Source organism: Paraphaeosphaeria sporulosa (genome assembly GCF_001642045.1).
Source record: "Paraphaeosphaeria sporulosa strain AP3s5-JAC2a unplaced genomic scaffold CC84scaffold_3, whole genome shotgun sequence".
In the NCBI taxonomy this organism is placed as follows: domain Eukaryota; kingdom Fungi; phylum Ascomycota; class Dothideomycetes; order Pleosporales; family Didymosphaeriaceae; genus Paraphaeosphaeria; species Paraphaeosphaeria sporulosa.
Window position 1 is genome coordinate 2678580 of NW_017253362.1, and position 22357 is coordinate 2700936.

Here is a 22357-nt window from a genome sequence, read left to right on the forward strand (position 1 = left end):
TCCACCGACAACGGTGTCGGCTACGGCATCGAAAACGCCGAGGATAACATCGCTGCCCTCGTCACGTCCTTGAAGGGCAGTATCCCCGCACGCCGGACCCGCCGCCAGCTTGACAAGATCAGCAATGGCGCGCAGACGCTGAGCAATGCCCTCGGCACCGGGGCCGTAACATCCAGCACAACAAGCGAGCTTGACACTATCGACGGGCAGTCCACCAGCGGCGCGGCAGACCTCGGCGCTCAGGTTGGTAACGCTGAAGCGAGCACGTTGGAGGCTGTCGGCAGTGCGATTCCCAAGCGCCAGCTTGATAAGATCAGCAATGGTGCGCAGACGCTGAGCAATGCCGCTGGGACGGGGGCTGCCACGTCGACTATCACGACAGGATTGGATTCCATCGATGGCATCTTGACTAGTGGGGCGGCGAACACAGGTGCGGATCTTGGAAATACTGAGGCGGGTACACTTGAGGCTGCAGGCAGCTCCGTGCCTACTTCTCTTCGGATTTGATGGCCATCTAATGATTTGAGGTGTGGGAATGTGGACAATGTGAGATTCGCTTCTTGTATCTTAGTTCTTGTTTTTGGGATTTTGTGGACGGTTTTGACTTGGTTGACTTCAGCGTTGAGCTTGGTATCTTTTGCATGGATGGTATTTATTAGGAGGGATTTTAAATTTCAGCTAGGTGGAAAAGCTATGATTGGTGGTTTGCAGCTTGTACTTATACGCTGTACGATATTCTCTTTTTGTAATTCATGCAGGATACGAGGTTCCCGCAGTATTGCTATACCAGCTCACTGGACTATTTGTCTGCTTCTGCACGCCACATCGTTCCTTGTGTTGTGCTCAACCAACTGAGGCCAGATGTCATGAGCAACTCAACACGCTGTACCATAGCATCCGCCCAATGCGAATCTCGCTTACCTCTCGAGCTTTTCCTCATCAAAAGCCTCCCCATGATTGATCTAACTCACAGCCATGATGTACCCATGATCCGGCTCACGCCTCGAGCTCCATTCATCTACAGCCTCCTCATCAATCAACACTTGCGCAGACGAACCTTTGTATCATGATTAATAAAACCCTAGTGGCATTTGGTCAAGCTTAGTATATGTACAGCACCCTAAGGCAATTGACCAAACAAGCAACACCCCCCAATCCCAATTTCAACGCTCCAAGGCACGCACCACTCGGTGGGATCGCGCCGACCATTGTACCAGAGACATTGACTTCCATCGGCAGAACCATCTATAGGCGGGTACATCCGTCGTCAAATGAAGCCTATCTACCTTCGGATGAATCGATGGGCTCCACCAACCTTCCATTCTCCCGAAGAGGGGACCTTCCGCAAGTCTTCTAGAACGTCATTGTATGATGACCCTGTTCATATCACTACTAAGAACTTATTCGAGAATTCTATAGCAGACGCATGAAACGCAGCCTGCACATCCCAGACACTAACAATCCCGCGTCTCCGAAGCTGCCTCTCTAGTCTTCCCGAAGACTGTAATATCGTGTAAGATCCCTGGCTATACTATTCTCCCCTATCCGCCGCCCTAGCCACCTTCTTCTTCCCGCCGCTATCGCAGATCCAACGATGGAATTGATTCTCCGTAGGATCGAACAAGATCAGAGCAGCGTTAGTTGCAGCACCCCTGTCTATACCTGTGCCGATCGTGTCGATGAATCAGAAGAAACTACCCGTCCAACTACCTTATTTTTCCAACCCTGCTCTCCACCTTATGTGAGTCCGCTACTATCCTAGCACCCCAACGTCTATTGTACCAAGCAGCTCCTTGCCACCCAAATTCAGCACATATTTCCCAGCGCCGTCTGTCTTGCCTGTTTGTTCGGCCTCGCTTAACCCTACATTTGATTCGCCGGCTAAGTACACGATGTATATTAGGCCTATGTACCAGGCCTATTTTCCAGACGAATAGCACGCGGTGCATAACCTGCGTTGGGATGACGGCAGTATTAAATTCCCAACGCATTACATGCATCTTGTATAGCATAGCATAGCAGCGCAGCGCACGCATGGCGTTCTAGAATGGCGGCAAGAGCCGGCGCCTGCTCGCCAGGCCGCATGCACAAGGATGCCTTAAACCTTCTCCAGGCCTAACATGCAACCAAGTGTTGGAAAAAAAAAGTCTTCAGCTACATGCAGCTTGGCAAGCAGCATACTTGTTCTTCCCTCCAAGCCAGGATAGCCCCACAGGCCCACTTCACGCTGCCAAAGCAGTAATATCCACGACATAAGATCAGCACTTCTTACTATATACCCACCATCCAATAGGGCCGCCTCGTTCATTCTTTGGTACGCATCTATGTATCTTTATTGCCGTCCCACGCCACGGTCCAATAACGTAGCACGCCTGCATAAGCAACCAAGGCCCTAAGTGGATACATTGCCCAATAGTACAACAACCGCCAACCGCGAAAGCAAGTAAGCCCCCATGTGGATATCATCAATAGCAGCGCAAAGTACAATGACCAACTGCCAAACAGAGCAACGCCATATCGTAGTACAACTTTTGAGGATCCAAGCAAAAGTCCCCACCCGAATAATCCCCAAATTGAGGATAATACAGACAACCATGTAACCGTGAACAGAATCGCTAAATCAGGCAAAGCAAAAATCCAACCGAGAATCAAAGCGGTGCAAAGATCAATCACGCCAGTGTAGCCGTAGACCCCGTGCCCTCCGCCGGTCTCTGCGATGCAGCACCCAGCGTCTGCGAGCTCTCGCCTGTAGTCTGCGGTGCCTGGGCGACCTCTTCTCTGGGTCTTTGAGCGTGACCCTGCTGCTCGTGGGGCTGGGCCTCCTGCCCCTCCGCATCATGATACTGGCTCTCTCGCCCAGAGCCATCGCTCTGTCCACCAGGCGTCTGGCCCTCATCATCAGCATGGTCCTCAGGCCGATCCATATCCACATCTTCATTCTGGCTCTCAGACACGCGCTGCTCGTCGCCATGCTCGCGCTTGATCTCCGTAGAACGCGCGACGTGCGATGCCGAGCCGCGGCGATGATGGTGGTGCTGGTGCTGAGCCGTCCGTGGCTGCGCCGTGTGGTCCCTGTCCTCGTCGAAGAGCTTGCGCGCGTAGTCGTGGTCCTTTCTCACTTCATCCACTCCACTAGGGAAAATCTTTGACATGAGCTCGTGGTGCTTCTGCTGGCTCGCAGTGGGGCCTTGACTACCTGCCGGTCCGTAGCCCGTAGGACTAGGTGTCGCCGTGCCTCTGACGCTATTCGACAGCTTGGACGGCGTGGGCGTGTACCCCTGTTCCGCAGTCATGCGCTCTTCCTCTTCTTTGCGCGCATGCACCTTGCGCAGATTCGCAGCCGAAGACTGCGAGCGCATGTCCGGGCGGCCGTCTTTGCGGATCAAGACGCCATCCGCGTTACGGATCGGCTTGGTGCGGGTCTTCTTGGTGTGAGCATAGGGATCAACCGACACGCCGAATTCCGCACCGGCACTCACGCCCTGTAGGCCTAAACTTACAGAGCGACCGCTGGAGGCGGGCCGGCCGCCACGTCCGCTGCCACCGCTCCCGCGACGGATGATGCCTTTACCTGAGCGTGTTCCATTGTAGAATCCATCGGGACTGATTTGTGAATCAGGGACGCCCTGCCAGTCATCCCGTTCCCAGTCCGGTGTGCTCAGAGCGTGAGTGTGTTGGACACCCATGCTCTTCCGGACACGCCCACCGCGACTGCCTGGGCCGCCGCCGCGACCCCGTCCACGAGGCGTGCGCAACTCTGACATGACGCGCTGTGACTCGGGTCGCCAGCTCTCGTCGGAAGGTCCATCTTGCGTGCCATATGGGATGAAGTGGTGCTGCGAAGCAAGAGTGGATGGAACCGAGTTGGGGGGAAGGCTTTGAGAAGGTAATGTGTGCCGATGGGTTTGCATCCTAGCCGCATCAGAGTCATCCGTGTCTGCATGCTCATAAGCATATGCGGCTCCGGCGTAGGCACCCCGAGGTTCGATGGCAGCTAGCTTAGGGCGTTTGCCCGGAGACCCGAGCGATGGTCCAATGGAGTCTTGGGGGCTGTCTGTGCCATTTGTATGTGTGCGCTTCGTGCCAGCGTTGACCGCGACCCATCCAGGTTGTGTCTGAGCAGGTTCAGGTCGCTGCGAGGCATCAGGAGTAGCAACAACAGACTGGCTGCCTTGTGAGTGATACGACTGCGTCCGCTGCCCAGACGGAACGGGAATATCGATCTGCGGCACCTGTGTTGGCGGTGCGCGATAAGGTGGCTGGGCTGGGCGTACAGAAGCCTCCCGTGGCGACGCATACTGAGATGATGGCACCTGTGCTGGAGCAGCGGCAGCGGCAGCGGCAGCAACCTCCTCGAGACGCTGAATTTTGTTCTTCATGATCTCAATGGTGATCTTCAACGTCTCCACCTCATTAGTCTTGTGATTCATGACAGCCATCTGCTGTGCCATGAGCTCAAGCGCAGTGTCCTGCCCGCTGAGACTAAGTCCGCCTCCCCGCATGGCATGCACTTCGCGGCCAAGGCCTTCGAGTAATTCGCGGATCCCAAGCATCTCGTGCTGCAGTCTCCCTACAGCCTCGTCGACCCGTCGAATTTCGACATTTTGCTGATGGAAGTGGGTGGTGAACTCACGTCCTGAAGTGTGATGTACAAAGTCAGTGAGATGGTCAAAATATGAGGGATTCGAGTAGACAGTGGGGGTTTAGCTTGAGCTTGTTACTACCGTCTGAAGAGTTCAGGCGATAATAATAGCAGAAAACAACCACTTTGTACTCCGGACGTACGTACGGAGATTGTCTTCTTCGTGCTTCAGAGTCTCCTCGTAACGCCGCATGTCACGGCTTTGGGCTACCAAGGCGCTGCTGTTCTCTATACTCGTAGGTAAAAAGTCAGCTAAGTCACGAAACTGGGTGTATGTACAATGTGTCTATGTCTGCGATATAGCGACCTTGTACAGTGGAGTATCGTACGTGAAATTTGAGTCTGGAGACGCTCAATGGCGTCGAGCTGGACTTCCTGGGCGGTTCGAGGATAGCTTTGGCCATTTCGTTGGTCTATAGGAGAATGCGGGTGCGACTGTGGGGCACTGGAGGGCATGCGGCTGACCACACTATGCTCTTCCCGAGGAGACTGCTTGGGTGGTTGCGGTGCATGATACTGAGACGGCGAGGCGAGTGGGGGGTTGCTGGGTGATTTTTGAGGCACACCATGCAGGGGAAGTGGAGCTGGTGGTGAACGAGCCGTCTGTGGAGGTGGCAGCGACTGTCTGGTGGCCTCGAATGACCGGCGGTGGTGATGGTGATCATGGTGCTGCTCGTAGTGCTTGTGGTGAGGGCCGGGCAGTGGATGATGGGGCCGGGATTCGACTTCCATGGCTGCTGGCTCGGGCGAGTCGTGGACTAGCGTAGCGGGTTGCTGCACGTGAGGGTCTACTGGAATCTGGTGGTCAGGGCCAACTTGACATCGCAGCTCGATCTTGGAGAGCTTGAACAGGTCGCGGCCGCTGGATGAGAGTCAGCGGGCGGTACCTCTTGCGGGCGCAGGCATGTTTAAATGGTATGGTTGTTGTGGTGTTAATACCCAGCTGCAGCGATGTGCATGCGGGATCCCAGCAAGGCCAACGCCACAGACGCGAGGGGTGATATATATGTACCTCACCACACGTCCTGCCGGTTGTTAGGAAGACGGAGACTCACCGAAACTGTTGCTTTTCCGGAGGAGACTCGACGACGCGAAAGCCCAGCGGAGTGTCGCAGGCGGCGCACTGCAGAGGGTCGACGGTGCTGGGGAGGGTTAGCAGAGGGCTAGCATCAACGCTTGCATCGCACAATGCGGGCGTGCGGGTTTAATAGATGATAAACGTATAGTGTGGAGATTATCTGGCAAAGGGCTAGCGCAGGCGCGCTTGAAAAATTAAAATACAAAAGGTGCTGATTGGCGCCGGGATAAGGTCATAATGCTAGGGGAATATCGAATGCTCAACTGGGAAAAGAGACTGTGCGACGCCGCGAAAGAGGGCCTGCAACGGCCAAGGTTAAAGCTTACCATCCAGTGAACTCGCTGCCTGCCGATGCTCTCTTGTGGTGCCCTGCTGCCCGGAGTTTGCTGCGGTAGGATCCGACCTCAGCCGGTAGATAGTAGGACATCGTGATCTTGTGCCACGCATTGATCAAGAAGTCGCCCGCTGTTGCACCACATTTGCGGCAGATGCCCAAGGTCGACTCTGCGCGTGGTGGCGAGGGCTCGTCGGGGCTCTCTGCTATCTCTGGCTCACTGCCTTCCGCCATTGGCTGCGACGGTGAGTATTTTCATCCAAGTAGATAGGCAACGGCGGCAGATGATGAGAATAGCAAGTCGAGACGTGACAGGGCAAGGCTGACCCTCGCTGACGAACGAAGGAGCAGGAGTCCGGGTACCGCACTCGACGACTTCTGCAGGGTGACAGATCGGTGAGGGCTCGGCACGGCGACTAATACTTCTGGCGCTATAGTGTGTTGGTTGATGAGTGCAGCGTAACCTTTGTAGCAGACGGTTTCAGTACGCGTGGCTGGCGACGGCAGCGGTATCTCTCTCAGACTACACTTTGCACGGCCCCTGCTGCACCGGCCGTGTCGAGGTTGTTCGGAAAATCCGAGAAAAGGACTGACAGGGCATCATCTGATTTAGGGATCGAATTAGAAATGAGCAGCACTCGCAGCGTCGAATCGAACCAAGTTTAGCATTGCGACGTTAGCCTTTACCCAGCGCAGCCTAGCCGCGCTGATGACTATACGCCGTCTATTACGAAAGCCGCCTATGTGCAGCCCTAATTCGCTGCACCGCCGATCCGACGTAACCCTGTGCACAGTTATCTCGTCGACGACCTGATGTCGTATACCGCCTGGGCTCAACGACATGTGGACTCTCCCAGCCCTTCTGCCTTCACTCATCTCCAACATACTCCCGCGCTCTCCATCACTCCGTCCCCGTCAGACCATTGCGCCGGCCCTCCAACCTTATCGCGTAAAGGCCAGCAAGAAACAACGCCAGCCGCGTGTCCTCGCCCGCCCTACAGATTAGTATGCAATAATATCCTCGGCGCTAGCACTCTGCGTCAAACAAGCCTTCCTAGCGCGCCATGTTATCGCATCACATCCCCTCAACTCTGGTGCTTCGGCGCTTCCGGCCAACAATATAACCCACGTATAACATTATGGGTTCGGTTTTCGTTTCCATGCAAAAATACATGGTTGGGTGAGCTCGCTTGCCCCCGTCTGCCCATCTCGCTTGGCTGTTCCTACATGTGAGACCGACTGATCTGATGCTCGCACCTCCCTACGCTCGCAAGGCCAGCTCTGCTAAATTTGCCAACCAGCGTGAGCCGCTGGGCTGTGGGGGAAAGCGGCCATCATACGACTCGTCTCGCGCGAGATGGCTCCGAAGGCGCCGCCAGGATAGAAGGCAGAGGTATTTCCGCTCCGGGACGTGGCGCGACATCGTAAGCCGTCTGCCGCTAGTAATAACTTTTTAATCATACGCCCGCGTACGTGCGTAGTACTATACATATAGCGGCGTCATCTATTTTTCCATCCCCGGCCCTTGCCTGGTCTACTTGATAAACTGTACACGTATGGACATGCGCAGCGGCGCATGCCGAGCAGACCCATGCATAGCCATCTGCGATCGATCTGTGATCTATCTGGCGCGAGTATGACTCCCCGTGGGCGCGTGAGCCGTGACATAACAGTCTTCTTTGGCATCATAGAAGCGCGTGTGTACCACGGAGCGTGGGTGCTGCCAACACGGGCTAACGGCTTCCAGCAAACAAAGCAAGGGCTACAAAGCGCAGGGATGCGCTAACATCAGCGCCGTCTCACAAATACGAATTTACGAGCGCTGGAGCTGGTTTAGGGTTTGCCGCTTGCAACGCTGCCACGCTGCTAAGATTGAGACTTTCACGTCTTTCTTGCCGCGGATCTGTCATCGTCGGGGGAGGGTGAGATGTATTGAGCTGCATTGATGACACCGGCCCATCTACAATTCAGGCGCGCACCTGCATATTGCCAAAGCTATCGCAATGCAACACACCCGTTGCGCCATCGCTAGCCGTGTATAATGCCCATCCTCGTACGCACGCTCCGCCCGCTGTAATAGGCCATGCACGCTGCCCTGTCCATAAAGCCAATATGGTCACGAGACACAAACCCCTGACGCACCTATATCGCTGAGAATCAGATGCGCACGCCGATCGTTTAGCGTGGTACGACGTTTCAAGCTGAAAGAGGCTGCGTCGCACAACCAACATATGGGTCAACGTTACAGATATATTTTATTTTATTCCTCATGAGAATGTCTCTGGTTGTGGCGCGGTGCTTGGGGCTCATTTGACGACCATGAAGCCGACTCCATGCCTGGCGCGCCGGACGGCGCGAGAAAGCTCCTCGTCCTCGTCGCTGCCCCATTGGGTGATGCTGTCCCAATTCTGCGTCCTGTATTCGTTCCTGTGCTGTTCGTGCAGCTGGCGCAGGCGGCGGACTTCGCGAGGGTCGCCTGTGCCGCTGTACACGATGAACGCGGTGCAGGGCGGCAGCGAGTCATAGATCTTCACAATGTTGCTGACGGTCTTGGAGACTTCTTTGCCCAGTGCTTCTTCGGTGACTTCCTCATCCGAATCTAGTGAGAGTCCAAGACGCTCCAAAGCTGCCTGCCGTCGTGCTTTCGCCTCATCTGATGCCCTGCCATCATCCCACCACCCACGGACCAATTCGAGTTCTCGCAAGCGTGCAAAGACGAAATCGATCTGCTCGGTCGTGCCGTTCTTGCCAACTGCGAGATCACTCAGAGCGTGTTTGATGCCTTCAACGACATCAGCATCGCTCTCACATCCAATAGCCACCTTTGCCTGCGCCCCAGGGCCTTGGTTGGAATTTCCCCAGTCCACCATGGCGCCAGCTCGTTTGGCGTCGTTCGACTTTGGTCGGTGTGCGCGTTCCAGTCGTTTGAAGATGGATTCGGCATTTGTATCGCTAGTGCCCCATCTCGGGCCCCTTTCGCACTTCTGTTGTACGAGATGAAGGCAAGTCTTGGCATCCTCTATGCTGTCGTGGCCATCTGATCCTTTCTGAATGTCCTTCCGGAGAAATTTCTGCGCCAGCCACTTTAGTGATTGCTTATAGGGCGGGCCTTTGATATGCGGAAATAAGATTCCGGTGTCAATCAGGAATGGATGCGTGAGTTTGATTGCGTTGAGATCCGAATTCAGCGAGTGTCCGATGAGAATTGTCTGGGGCGTCAAGATCTCCAACAACTCCTTCTGGATATCGGCGAGTGTGGTAGTCACATCGCGAAGCATTTCCTCAGTTATGCCAGACCATTGGGTTACGTAATCTTTGATCAGGGTATCAGGCTTTACAAGCTTGTCCATTACCACAGTGCCATCCCAGTCAATGAGGCTGATGCGAGTCAGTACAGACACATCGTTCTCATCTTTGCACATTTCGCAGTCGACTGCCAGGACTTTTCTCCCGGCTGTCACACTGCCGTGCTCGATGTCCTTCTCAGGAACCTCGCCATCCTCAAGACTGACCACATGGCTGTCTATCCAGCCATCATCAGCTGAGCATTTAGCGATCTTGCGTCTCTCTTGAGCAGCAGTCCGAGCTTCGTGTGTAGTGAACCAAGCTGGATGGACGACGTACTCGTTCTCCTGCTGATCAGCAAGCGTAGCGAGATATTGAGTGACGGGTGTGCGCTGATTTTCCCAATGATTGGTTTTCTGCGGAAGTGGGCCCTTGTGTTTGCCACTCTTTTTGAGATGCTTCTCCTCTTGTGTTTTCGGGATCTGCGAAGATAGCATGGCGTGAATTGGTGAGTGAAGCTTGACATAATTCTTTCCACGGTTCTCGACCGGGCCCATGACAGGCCAAACATGAGGAAACACCTCGGACAAGGGCTTGAGTGACTCTGGCAGTCTCTCTGGCCTCAACGAAGCAGGATAGTAATCATCCCTCCCTATGTCTAGCCTCTTTGGTTTTGTGTTCGTGTTAGCATCGGCATCAGTGGCGCTTGATTCTAGCGGTATCTTGCCGTTGAACATGTCCAGTTCCAGACCAGGAACCATAAGTACAACAACTTTGCGGATACTAGTCCGACTCTCTACACCAACCCACTGGGGTGCGGTGCCGTCAGCAAGTATGTAAAGCGCGAGGGCCTGCAAGTCTGAGATCTTGGTAGAGTTATTTAGGCGAGCATTGTGTGAATGTATGATCTTTGGGTAGTGCCGCTCGAGCTTGCGATCTTTGCGGCGCTCCTCTCGGCTTTTGCCTGCATCTTTCGTGCATGCCTCTGCGCGCTCGGCTTCTTTTTCACATGTACTGAAGGGGTTGCGCGGCTGCAGCGATGGATCTCCCGAGTCGCCGTTCTTCGTTGCGAAAGGATTCTCCATAAAGACGGCGGGCGCGTCAGTAGGAGCCTCAGTGGGCTTGCCACCAACCTCAATGTCTTCTGCGGATGGTGAATCTGCCGACTGCGAACGGTGCGGACTTGGGCTACGCAGACGTGCGCGCTTATAGGCCTCATCCCGCCTTTGATCCCGCATGTTCGCCTTGCTGCCGTGCTTCTGCGCATGCTTGTCCTGCCGATGCTTCGCTCCGACCACAGTCCAACCTGCGTCGTCGTCGTTGACTGATGTTGCGCTCGTTGCGGGTACAGCTGCCTCTTTGTCACCCTTCAGATATGCAAGTGTTGTCCCCAGACCAAAGTCTGCGGGTGCAGCTTCATCATCGGGCTGGAAGCTTCCGCGCTTTCGTTTCGTCATGCAGGGCAGGGTACGATAGACGTGCGAATAATATCTTGCTGAATTTGCGCAATTCTTTGCTTGCGGACGCGCGGGGGATGGTGGAAGCACTGCGCAAGTTGGGGATGCTTTGCGACACTGTGAACGCTCCGAGAAAAATGTCGAAGACGTCGAAGAGAGTCCACAGCAAATCGGAAGTTGCGACTACCCGCGGGGCCGTGCGTCGTTCGCGCCAAGGACTTCACTCGACCAAGATGAAAGTGAACAATACGTAGTGACGAGGACGTGCCGTCAGGTAGAAGCGTATAATTCGCTCGGGCGCTGCATTCACTGGGCAAGACATTGATACGAAGCTGGAGATTGTACATCCCTTTAGACTAATTATGTTGCCCAGCTACCTTGACCACGCATCTATATCCCTCCGCTGCTCACGCTGTAAACTGCGCAGTCTCAATTGCGCTATCGACCAAGCTCCCACCCCTGATAATGTTGGTCGAGCAAATCACAATCCTGCTTCCTCTGCCCTCTCCACCAACCTCCTTCAACTTGCTGCCAATGAACCTCAAAGCCGCAATCTCAGCCCTCGTCACACCGCCCAAGAAGAACACCACAATAGTCTTCGAGCCATCATTGTGGCTGCCGTTCAGCATGCTTCGTGCTTTGATTGCTTTTTCCTCGCCCGTCTGCGTTTCGTCGAAGGTTGCGCCGCGCACGTACTTTGACGCATCGTCAAAGATTCGGAGGCCTTGCGCTAGAGGGTTTGCTTGGGCAGCGGTGCGGGGATCGGAAGGTGGCTTGATGGCATTTGAAAGAGAGTGTTTCTGGATGATTGACTGGACGAGGCGGACCGAGAGAGGCGCATAGCCCGAGAACGTGTAGGATATATCGTTCGGCTCGGCTTCGTTCACGTCGTCATCCCAGATCTTCAATGACTTTCGAAGTGGGGTATAGTTCGTGACGGAACCTGGCTTTGCGGCCGGGGTAGCCCCAAGACCTGATCCGCCGCGAGGTTGCAAGAGGTCCATCTTCTCGAGGTTAGATAACGTGAGAATATGCTGGGAGCCATAGGCTTGGATAATAGTTCGCTTGAAAGTTTCCAGATCTTTGGGTCGCATGCCGGCATTGGAAGTGCTTTCCAAGCAGAGGAGTCGGAGGATTGCGCTCAACGGAACGTCACGATTGATGAGCTCATTGACGGTGTCGTGCTGGGTTGTGGGGTCTAGTCCTGACATAATATTCTGCTGAACTTCGAGAGACCGCCGAAAAATGTCAGTATGTGTGAATTTGATGATCTCCTCGGCAAGTGAAGTATGAAGCTTCAAGCTCGCTTGCTCGGCCTGATAGCCAGGTAGCTTCGCGACGAAATCACGCAATTCTGCTGTGGACTTGGCTGCCAGCTGGTCACGCCCGGTGCTGCTTTGCAGTCGACGAGCTGCCTTGTTGAGCAGATTCCCCACGATGGCAAAGTTGGAGTCCCCGAGCGTAGCGTACAATGAGTCCTTGGGGTCGATCAGAATCTTGCGCTTCATGCTCGTTGATGGCGAACCGGTTTGTCCCGGCTGCGGTGCAGCGCCGCCAACAACAGACGAGTCAACTTCCGTTTGGTTAGCGGTGATGTTGAAAACTTCATCAATAAGTCCCTCATAAGTGAGTTGGGTAAGGAGCACAGTCGGGAAGTCCACCGCTCGGTCAATGACGATCAAACTATCAACGGTAGAGCTAGGAACCAAACCCAAGAAGGAAGCGGTGCTACTACTCGAGGATTCGCCAGCGGTGACTTCAGTACGCATGCGGATAAGCAGATCAGCGAGTCGCTTGCCGTTGTCACCTTTTCCGAGGATACGTGGAAAGAGGCCGTGCTTTTGCTGCTGCTGCATGAGTGCCCTGGCGGCCAGATATATTGAGGTGGGATCTTGACGCTACAACTATGAGCTCGACTCTGGAAAGCAGAAACCTCAGGCATACCAAGTATAGATCTGTCACGGCATCACCATCCTCCAACGACAATACATCGTCTGCAAGTGGGACGAAGAAGAGCGGCCACTCGCTCACACTTGCTTCGCCTAGCACACCCGCTTCCTCGAGAAGCTGGTCTGAGACAAGAGTACGTCGTGGAACCCAGAAGATGGAGAATTCATGTTCGATCTTGCTATCTCGACGCAGACGCTTAATTTGATCTGAGCTACGTGTTAGCATCGTACAATAGATAACACCTCTATGGTAACGCGAGAGGGTATCCAGTAAAAATGCTATGATCGATATAGGGCGCAAGACTGGCTAAACAGAGTGGGGTTCGATCTGCGTAGCCTCATTTTGTCCCATGCCCCTTGAATTCACGACATGCATGAAGGATAAAGCAAGCAAACAAACCTACCGGCAACAGCCATCACGGTCTTGGCCTTCTCGCCCCTAACGAGGAAAACCACGTTCCGCTGCGATGAGTTGACGTTGTCATTCTCGAGGAAAAAGAATTTGTCAACGCCATATTCTTGCAGCGTTGATGACTTGACGAGCAAGTTTACGGATCCCGCAAGTGCTTTCTCAAGCACGAGGTTTTTCTTGCCCCTGACCTGATGGACGTGTAAGCGGAGGAAGAACACAGCGATGACGATATTACCCTACACCCTCAAGCAGCAAAAGCAGGTCGCGACGAGCCTTCTCGGATATTTCCGAGGCACTGAATGGTGTTGTTGGCGCCATGCTGGTCGGCGATCAAGAGACAGAGGAGACAGTTTCAGGGTGCGCAGGCATAGTGACCCGATGTTGCTGTCGCCTGCAGAGCAAGCTTGAAGGATCGAGGAGCTTGGAAGCGAAGCGCAGCGGAAAATCGGGTCACGCACGCACGGTGTCTGCTGACTCATCCGCACTAGAGACATTGCGCAGACAACTCACCGGGCTCATGGCGCGACATTGAGAACAAATTCATATTGTGCATGGTGAAGCTTTTATTTATACGATCTATGTACTCTTGGGGGGGTATACGAAGATTCCAACCTCAAACAGTGAAGCGCAATATCCTAAACTCATCTAACCATATCCTACAGCATGAGCAGATGAACTAGTTTGCGCCCAATGACTGAAGCGCCAATCTCAGCTCTTTCACTGCAGTGTTCACGTCTTCAAAGTTCAAGGCCGAGATAGCCCACTTGGCATGTTTTGCAGCTGCCATCTGGGCCTCTTCATCGGTTCTGAACGGACCTTGATGCATAGCAGCTTGTGGGGCTTGAGTGTACTGATGGGGAGGAGGCGCATGTTGAGGTTGGTGTGGCGCGAAAGAGTTGTTGAAATGTGGCTGGTGGGGACGCTGAAAGGCTGGTTGCTGTGGTTGTGGAGGTGGAGTCGCATATGGATTCGGCGACGGCTGGTAGGAAACCTGCGGTGAAGGAGCCTGATGCGGATTTTGTCCAAGTGGTGCAGGTGAGGTTGCTTTATGGTAATAATCCTGAGGACTTGGTGCTTGTGGAGATTGCGGTATCTGTGGACCCGTGGGTAGAGACGACGCAAGAGATGAAGGATCAAATGGATTGCCGCCCATTGGCTCGTCTTCGACGGAAGGTGCTGTAGGTAGGTTTGGTGCTGCGGTGTCGGCCGTAAAGGTTGGAACATTGACCCTCGGAAAGTAGCCACCGCCTTCAGATACTACAGATCCTTGTCGCGAATTGTTGCCTGGCTGCGAAATGGGAGAGACGTCGCGATGTGCGGAGTAGTCCGTGGGCGCGGAAGGTAGCATTGGTGGAGGAGAGACCTTTGGCGCCGAGATCGTAGGCGAGGGTTGTGCTGTGGTATCAGGAGCTGATTCAACATAAGGCTGATATGGATTTCGTGTTGAAGGGCTTGCAGTGTCCGGAGCCAGATTCTGAACCTCAGGGTCATTCGGGTCCAGCGCGGAGGGCGAGCCTATTGCCGGCGTCTCATGGGCGGGATTCGTGACGTTCGGATCTTCTCCATTGCGAAGGGCTTTGAGGATACGCGCGGCGTGATACTTTGCGAATTTCTGTTTCGATTTGATTTCGGATTCGGGGTCCTTCTTCCATATGGTGAGCATCTCGAAGAAGGTCGCGGCCGCTAAAAGTGTGTCTGCAGTATTCTTAGTCACAGCATTGGCGGTCATGTCCTTCTCTCCTTTCGCGAAAGTGGTGAAGGCGAATTGTTCACAGTACGCCTGGGCGGCTGTCTCGTCGTGCAAGGCATCTTCATCCGGGTTCGCAGCCTTGGTCTGCTCAAGCTGGTCCATCAGGTTCGCTGTGTAGGTGGTACATTCTGCATCGGCCGTATGGAGACCAGCAGCGATTATCTTTTGAATTATGTAGTATCTCACTACACATGATTAGCATACAGGCTTCGCCAGCCGCACCGCACTCACGCCAGTAGGTGATGAATGGCTTGAAGCGCTCCAGCTGTGCCGCCCGTTGAACGAAGGGCGTGATCTGGGCAGCCTTCAGCTTCGCAGGTATGCTTTCTGCCATGGTGTGCGCGATGGAGAGCAACGAGGATCGCGACTGCTTGAGATGTGCGGGGAGCTCGTGATGGAGGCAGCGATGTCATGTGGACCCCTGCACACGGTGGCCTCGGCGATAACTAGCGCGGCGCGGGGTGCAGCAGGAGCTTTGGAGCACAGCCAAAAGACACTCTGGCTTCAAAGAGCATGATGTGAGCCACCTCTACATAAGTGCACTCCGGCTACCGAGCTGTGCAGCTCAATTCCGCTCTTTCACACTCAACACGGTCGACTGCAACCATGGTACGCTCTACCGCCATTGCTGCCGCCGTCGCGGCACTTGCCCTCCAGGCCGACGCAGCGGGCCTTTACCCCAAGAGCTCCAAGGTGCTCCAGGTCACCACTGCCGACTACGACCGCCTGATCGCAAAGTCCAACTACACCTCAATCGTCGAGTGAGCTTCTACTTTGCCACCTTTTTGACCCGGTGGCTAACCGCCCCAGATTCTATGCGCCATGGTGCGGCCACTGCAAGAACCTTCAACCTGCCTACGAGAGGGCGGCCAAGTCCCTCGAGGGCATCGCAAAGGTCGCCGCCGTCAACTGTGATGAGGAGCTCAACAAGCCCTTGTGCGGCAAGATGGGCGTCCAGGGCTTCCCTACCCTCAAGATTGTGCGACCGGGAAAGAAACCTGGCAAACCCACGGTGGAGGACTACAACGGCCCGCGAGAGGCGAAGGGAATCGTGGAGGTCGTTAAGGACAAAGTGCCGAACAACGTCAAGCGCGTGACGGACGCGAAGCTGGACGAGTGGCTGGACGAGAACAAGGACAGCGCAAAGGCCATCCTGTTCAGCGAGAAGGGCGCAATCAGCGCTACGTTGCGCACCCTAGCCATCGACTTCGCCGGACTGGTACCTATCGCACAGATCAGGAAGACTGAGAGTGCCGCGGTCGAGAAGTACGGCATCACCAAATTCCCCGCCCTGGTTCTTCTGAAGGCTGGCTCGGACGAGCCCATCAAGTACGACGGAGCCATGGAGAAGGCAGGCATGGTAGAGTTTCTCTCTCAAATCGCCCCGCCGAACCCCGATTGCCCTCCTGCCAAGGCGAAGAAGGACAACAAGAAGAAAGACAAGAAAGATGCGAAAAAGGAAAGCAAGTTTTCCAAGGCTTCAGCCTCACACAAGTCCTCCGAGGCATCTTCTGCTGCCACATCAGCTGCAGACGAGACTCTTGAAGAGGCCAACAAGCCCACCGAGTCCCCCGATGCAAGCCTCAAGGACGAGGATACGCCCGAGCCAATTGTTATATCTGAGGTCAAGCCCACGATTCCTGTCATCGCCGATGCGTCTGGATTGCAGGCCGCTTGTCTCAATGAGAAGAGCAAGACCTGCATCCTCGCCATCCTGCCCAAGGACGAGTCTGCTGAGGCAGCCACAACCGCTCTTGCCTCCCTCGCTTCCATCCACAAGAAGTACGACGACCTGAAGAGCACTCTGTTCCCATTCATCGGTGTCCCATCCTCAAACCCGATCGCGACTTCCCTTCTTAAGGAGCTCAGCCTCGGAAGCGACGACGAAGTCCACCTCGTCGCAACCAACGGCAAGCGTTCCTGGTACAAGAAGTACTCTGGCACTGCTTACGGCCCCATTGAGGTAGAGTCGTGGGTTGATGCTATCCGCATGGGCGACGGCAAAAAGGAGAAGCTCCCAGAGTCATTACTAGCTGCTGCTGAAAAGGAACAAGTCAAAGAAGAGAAGGTCCCCGAGCAAGAACCTATCAAGATCGAGATTGAGGAAGTCGTCGAAGAGCCCGAGGCTCCCATCCCGGAGCACGGCGAGCTCTAGACGCGTGCGGTCTGTACAATTCCTGGTTGATTTTTTTTTAGCGGGTGCGTGTAAACTACAACATAGTCTCTGAATACAAATGGTGCTACATATATTCATCTCGAAGACCTTGCTCACTTGATGACTTAACCGCCGTGCACCACACCCCCCTCACCCCATAACCAGGCCCCCATCCACCCCCAAATTCTGCCCCGTCACTCCCCTCCCCCACGCACTCGCAAAAAACAGGACCGCCCCGCTCACCTCCTCCGGCGTCGTAACCCTGCGCAACGGCGTCGCCGCCTGCACACTTTCAAACACCTCCTCCGGCGTCTCCCGACTCGCATCCGTGACCCGCAGCAGCCCCCCACTCACCATATTCACTGTTATATTCTTGGGCCCCAGCTCCGCTGCGCAGGTCCGCGTGAAAGCGAGCAAAGCGCCTTTGGCGGAGGTGTAGTCATGATAGGGTACTACGGGGTGCTGGACGAGGTTGGATCCGATGTTGATGATGCGGCCGTGGCCCAGCGTCTCAAACCCCGGGAGCGCAGCCTGTGTCGTGTTGAGGGCTGCTTGCACCGCGCCTTTGAGCTGTGCGTCGAAGGAGGACCACGTGATGTCTTCTATCTTCTGCCGTGCGTCGCCGTTGAATGAGAATGGTGCCAAGGCATTATTCACGACGACTGAAATGGGGCGGTTGTAGTGTGCTTCTGCTTGCGCGAAGAGGGAGCGCACGGCTGTGGGATCGGTCACGTCTGCTTGGATTGCTATGGCGGAGAGCTCCTGCGCGATGGTTGAGGTTGGGGTTGCGGAGGTGGGTGAAATGTAGTTTAGCACTATTTGCGCGCCGTGGGCGTGGAAGGCGCGGGCGATGGCGAGCCCGAGGCCGCGCGAGCTGCCAGTTATGAGGACGAGGTCGTCTTGGAGGGTAGACATGGTTAGGAGGGATGTCCCATAGGTAGCGTTGAGTGCTAGAGGCGGGTGCAGGGTACAACTGGGCGGAGCTACCGGTAGTGGGGGGAGGGTGTCATTAGCTTGTGTATTACTTTTCTCCACTGTTCTCGACAGTGGAACTTAGACAGCGAACGACAACTCGGTGCCTTTCGATTAACGTAAAACCTCGAATTGCAGATTCTTTCTTCCCTATGAGATTTCTCGCCTCTACTTGCGGTCGCGAGAGCGGAAGGCCTCGAACTGTGCGTTTGAATATCTGAACAAACTTTATCTGCGACATGTCCGCTTCACCTATCTGCGAGATGCCGCAATTTTTCGGCGTAGAAATTTTGTCAACCCGCAAAGCAGTCTAAACGCTCGGTTGTCAGGTCCCTTTGCAGACACAGACGACCGGCAGCCGACAGTATGGCGCTAGGGAGGGGGGAGGGGTCGGTGATACTAGAATGTCGCGATCTCAGTCAGAAAATCGTGTAGACAGACGTTAAAATGTTGCTTCAAGGGGCCAAAACTAAAAGATCAGCATTTCTTAAAGTGAAATTGCGGCATTTTAGTATTATTGACTCCCCTAGGCGCCGTACTGGAGTTCACGTGCCGCAATGTGTGATGGCTCTAATATTGGGCTGCGAACTCGAAACTATTCCGTGTCTACGAGGGTGATGCCTCGGTGTTTAGGGACAAGGTCACCGGTAAGGGTGCCAAGGGGGTTTCATGGCGGATTTATGCTCCCCGCCGAGGGTTAGGTCTCGCTGGTCCCGAGTGCCCCAAAACTGGGACCAAACACCCGAGACGCTCCTCTTTCATACACTTAAGGATGAATTCGCTCTTCTTTCGTAGGGTAAGGGATATTATTAATACAAGACAAGGGCTCAGGGACTGAAGAGAACATTGCTCGGGCGGACTACCATCTTCGTGGCATCTGCAATTTTTGCCTCTTAGATGGAGCTTGTAAGATACATGCTATAAAGGACGCATAAGGGTTGTCGATTCTACGTCGGTCTTGCTTCGTATGGTCCTTTCATTCTCTCGACATCGCTGCTGTCAATTCAGATCGCTCAAGAAAAGACACGCGATCAAGTCGTAGACTTGCCAGGTCGCTACAAGACTGCGTCCCGAGGTGAATCTGGGGCGCTATTTCTTCTCTCGCTTCCTAGTTAAGTCGTCCGAGGCTATGTTTTGCAGATTTGGTACTTCATGCTTCACTTGCGCTAAGACCACTATCCCCACGGTTGAATCACCTACTCATGATATTGGCTCTCGCTTCACTAGCGCCATAATTGCTCGAACTTGTTTACTTCGTGACCTCGGTTCCTGCCTCTGCAATCCCTGCCGACGAAAAGCACTCTACGTTGATGCACAGTCAGTCATGCATGGATGAATGTATGCATTCGTAAATCAACATTAAGCTTACTGCTATAATAGTTTACTCCATCTACGGAAGCGGCTTCTGCGTCTTAACGACAAACGCACCGCGATCCATTGTGTTAATCAGGATGAAGCCACTGGGGTATCCCGCATAGTTACTCCACGAGCCGCTGAACTTTAGCTCACCACCACCCTCCAAATGATCATCCTCGGGATAGGTATCGAACCAGCCCACCTCCCTCACGCCGCGGCCCGTTGGGTCTGTCGGAATGCTGCTGATATCCAGGATCGAGAGACCAGCCGTGTACTGGCTCTGGTAGCTGTACTTGCCGAAGATGTACTGATTGTGGTCGATGTTCTTGCGCGGGCCCTGGTAGTAGCCCGTCTGTTTGGGGTGCTCGAGGTCGCGGATGTCCCAGATGAAGGTCACGGGGCGGCCGTTGGAGGCGACGCCGCGGCCCTCGACTTCGTCGTATTCGTCGTCGGAGATGAGCCATTCCTGATTGTTGACGTCGAGCAGCCAGCCCTGGTGGGTGTAGGTGGCACCCTCATACGAGGTGATGGAGATGGTCTCGGGGAATTGCTTGTCGGTCACATCATCTGTGCTTGTTAGAACTTTGGGATTCTTCTAACCAGGTATGCGTGGCAGAACTTACAGATGGTGATGGAGTCCTCATTGTAGCCATAGCAGATCTCACGGCCAAGATACTTCTTGTGGGGTCCCTTGTAGATGACGCACTGAGCATCGTGCACGTAACCGTCGTCTCGAGCGCATCCTGGGTTTTTTGGGTTGGAAGGATCCGTGAGGTCAAGGAAGATAAGGCCAGAGAGACAGCTCGAGTTACGAGGCTGAGCACCAACCACGTACGCAAAGTTGCTGTCAGAGTTGGCAAGGACGTTGTGCACACGTCCAAGGGGGAGGTCATTCCAGTACCCGGTAAGGTCTGTGTCAGGGCTGAAGGTGACAGGGCCCTTCTTGTAGTCGATGGTCAAAAGCTTCTTCAGGTCGAAGATCTGGACACCGTGGCCAGGCTCCTCGCTACCGACAACAATATAGTGCTTAAATGTGCGGATCTCGCGCCACTGGCTGGGAGCGACACCAGTCGTCTGAGGCAGACGACCGAGGTATCTGAGCTTGCCAGCTGTAGTGATCTCGGCGAAAGCAGCGCCGTCACCCTGAGCGATGATGGCGAATTCGCGGCCGTCATCAGACACCCAGCCCCACGACGATGAACCCTTGCCAACGGCCGATCCAAGGTCAGTGTGGGAAAGGAAGTGATGGAGGTTGATCTGTGTAAAATCAGTACCTGGCCAGGATCGCTGGCCGAAGGGACTTACGTTATTGCAACGAAACTTGGTGCTGGCGTTGTTGCTTTGGAAAGGGTCCAACGGGGCAGCCAATCCATTCTTGCACTGAGCGAAGGGAAGCTCAGGGAACTGGGGACCAGCGAGCGAGTTCAGCACGCCCATCTGGTCCTGCAGGTCCCACTGGGCGTTTTTGTCGGCCATGATCCTCTCGTGCATGACGCCCGAATCATAGAGCTCAGCGGCCCGTTCCGGGTCCTTGGGGATCTCTTTGGCGAATGCCGCCGCTGCAAGGGCAGCGATTGCTGCAGCGTACTTCATGATGCTAGGGTTACCAGGTATCAGGGGAGGACTTGAGCCGCTGTAATCTGCTCATATGCGCGCAGTGCTTGTCGTATTTATACAAGCCCTTCACTGTGGCGAGAGAGTTCATACCGATTACGACTTACCGGTAGAGCACCTGAATGACTCGCTCTAGACTTACCAAGACTTACCGGTAGCCAGGGACTACAAACAACAGCACTATAAACGTTCTTCATACGGAAGGTGGTACAGAAGTCGGGCCCTGAACAGGGCAGTCCCAAGTGAGATTATTTGAATCAAGCTTCTGGCTGGGCAGAACAATCACTTGGCGTATTGCGATATAGCTTGGCGTCAGCGAAACCTCAAGTCCTCGAAAGCGTTTGTCTGGCCTCGCTGAACGTAGTGTGGAAGTAATCATGGCTTCTGCGGTGCAAATCGGTTTTGACGTGCTTGTCACATAATCATTGGGTTTTTGTGGCACTGTGGACCCCATAGAAAATAGATGTTTGGGTGATAGTTGGGGTGAGCACGAGCAGAGTAACTTCTCCTGCTTAAGTGGGAAGGTGATGGTCGATATTGCAGGATAATTAAGGCCTTGGCTACACCGTTCGCGAACTTCGCATCCTCCACACCGGAAAGTATCGGCGCAGAACTGTGCAAAAATGGCATTCGTTCGAGACGATCTGAATCCTCTATGCTTTCGTGCAAGGTTGTAAGCGCGTTGCTGCCGTCTACCAGTTGTCGCGTAGATGTGAGTGCAGTATGTTGCGACGTTTGAACGCCCATTGTAGAGCGAGCTTCCCTGAAACCGTGCTCTAATTTTGGCTTATCTGTGTCTCATTAACTAGAATTTTGCTGTCGACATCATACCACGACGCGAGTAGATTGTATGATGCGCCTATGGTGGGTTGGTGTGAGGTCGGACAAAGGCTGATGGGGGCGTCGAACCGAGACGGCAGTGGCGCCTGGACCCTTACCAGTAACGCTTCGCGTATCCGCTCTACGTCCTCTTGCGTCAATGTGCACGCCGGCCATTCATCATCAGGTTACGGATTCGGAGACTCATTGTAGATCAAGTTACCACAGGACATGCGATTGAGCAAATGGTCGTCGAAGCTTCACTGTCCCCGGAAGATCCGATGCTGGCCGCCGCCAATATCCACACGAGGCACTCAGGGAACGGGATGTTCGTTGGAACGTAGCGCGTGCAGAAGTGCTCACAGCCAAGTGTTTGCGCCACTTTTTCCTCCTGAAGGTCCTGCCCTATTGCGCTTGGGATAGGTGAGCAATCTCTTGGCTGCTTGTCCCGAGGCGTCGACACGCTGGGTATCTCAATCTCTGGCCCGCTCCGGCTCGCATGGCAGGTAGAAAATCTCATATGGCGAAAGTCGC

The 22357-nt window shown here is 54.5% G+C and overlaps 8 protein-coding genes across 8 annotated transcripts in view; 2 read left to right on the plus strand and 6 right to left on the minus strand.

The window, feature by feature from the left end:
• The window catches only part of CC84DRAFT_1141828 (uncharacterized protein), a gene marked incomplete at its 5' end in the record, with an annotated part of 964 nt that extends 260 nt beyond the window's left edge, over positions 1-704 (plus strand). The window contains one exon of the mRNA XM_018176341.1: positions 190-704. Coding sequence (XP_018039200.1) covers positions 190-507 — 318 coding nt within the window. The 3' untranslated portion in view covers positions 508-704. The remainder of the gene's footprint in view (positions 1-189) is intronic.
• Positions 705-2297: 1593 nt separating this feature from the next.
• Positions 2298-5789, minus strand: CC84DRAFT_1162676 (uncharacterized protein). The gene is made up of 3 exons (XM_018178059.1): positions 4972-5789; positions 4790-4870; positions 2298-4636 (listed from the first exon to the last, which is right to left on the minus strand). Exons 1-3 carry the CDS (start codon positions 5372-5374, stop codon positions 2670-2672), a joined length of 2451 nt encoding a protein of 816 aa, XP_018039201.1. The 5' UTR covers positions 5375-5789; the 3' UTR covers positions 2298-2669.
• Positions 5790-8074: 2285 nt separating this feature from the next.
• Positions 8075-10934, minus strand: CC84DRAFT_1162679 (uncharacterized protein). Its single transcript, XM_018178060.1, has one exon. It carries the CDS (start codon positions 10794-10796, stop codon positions 8361-8363), a length of 2436 nt encoding a protein of 811 aa, XP_018039202.1. The 5' UTR covers positions 10797-10934; the 3' UTR covers positions 8075-8360.
• Positions 10935-11140: 206 nt separating this feature from the next.
• Positions 11141-13524, minus strand: CC84DRAFT_1162680 (Sec1-like protein). Its single transcript, XM_018178061.1, has 4 exons — positions 13398-13524; positions 13150-13345; positions 12741-12952; positions 11141-12694 (listed from the first exon to the last, which is right to left on the minus strand). Exons 1-4 carry the CDS (start codon positions 13473-13475, stop codon positions 11204-11206), a joined length of 1977 nt encoding a protein of 658 aa, XP_018039203.1. The 5' UTR covers positions 13476-13524; the 3' UTR covers positions 11141-11203.
• Positions 13525-13708: 184 nt separating this feature from the next.
• CC84DRAFT_1115610 (DUF605-domain-containing protein) lies at positions 13709-15294 on the minus strand. The gene is made up of 2 exons (XM_018175429.1): positions 15139-15294; positions 13709-15092 (listed from the first exon to the last, which is right to left on the minus strand). Exons 1-2 carry the CDS (start codon positions 15239-15241, stop codon positions 13834-13836), a joined length of 1362 nt encoding a protein of 453 aa, XP_018039204.1. The 5' UTR covers positions 15242-15294; the 3' UTR covers positions 13709-13833.
• A 118-nt stretch (positions 15295-15412) lies between these two features.
• On the plus strand, positions 15413-17148 carry CC84DRAFT_1204093 (thioredoxin-domain-containing protein). Its single transcript, XM_018181880.1, has 2 exons — positions 15413-15668; positions 15718-17148. The coding sequence occupies exons 1-2, from the start codon at positions 15514-15516 to the stop codon at positions 17060-17062; spliced, it is 1500 nt and encodes a 499-aa protein (XP_018039205.1). The 5' UTR covers positions 15413-15513; the 3' UTR covers positions 17063-17148.
• Positions 17149-17218: 70 nt separating this feature from the next.
• Positions 17219-18016, minus strand: CC84DRAFT_1115613 (3-ketoacyl-reductase; the record flags this gene model as incomplete). Its single annotated transcript, XM_018175430.1, has 1 exon — positions 17219-18016. A coding segment is annotated over exon 1 (759 nt), but the record flags the coding sequence as incomplete, so codon positions are not given.
• A 1362-nt stretch (positions 18017-19378) lies between these two features.
• Positions 19379-21016, minus strand: CC84DRAFT_1162683 (uncharacterized protein). Its single transcript, XM_018178062.1, has 3 exons — positions 20696-21016; positions 20014-20647; positions 19379-19957 (listed from the first exon to the last, which is right to left on the minus strand). Exons 1-3 carry the CDS (start codon positions 20981-20983, stop codon positions 19425-19427), a joined length of 1455 nt encoding a protein of 484 aa, XP_018039207.1. The 5' UTR covers positions 20984-21016; the 3' UTR covers positions 19379-19424.
• Positions 21017-22357: the final 1341 nt, after the last annotated feature.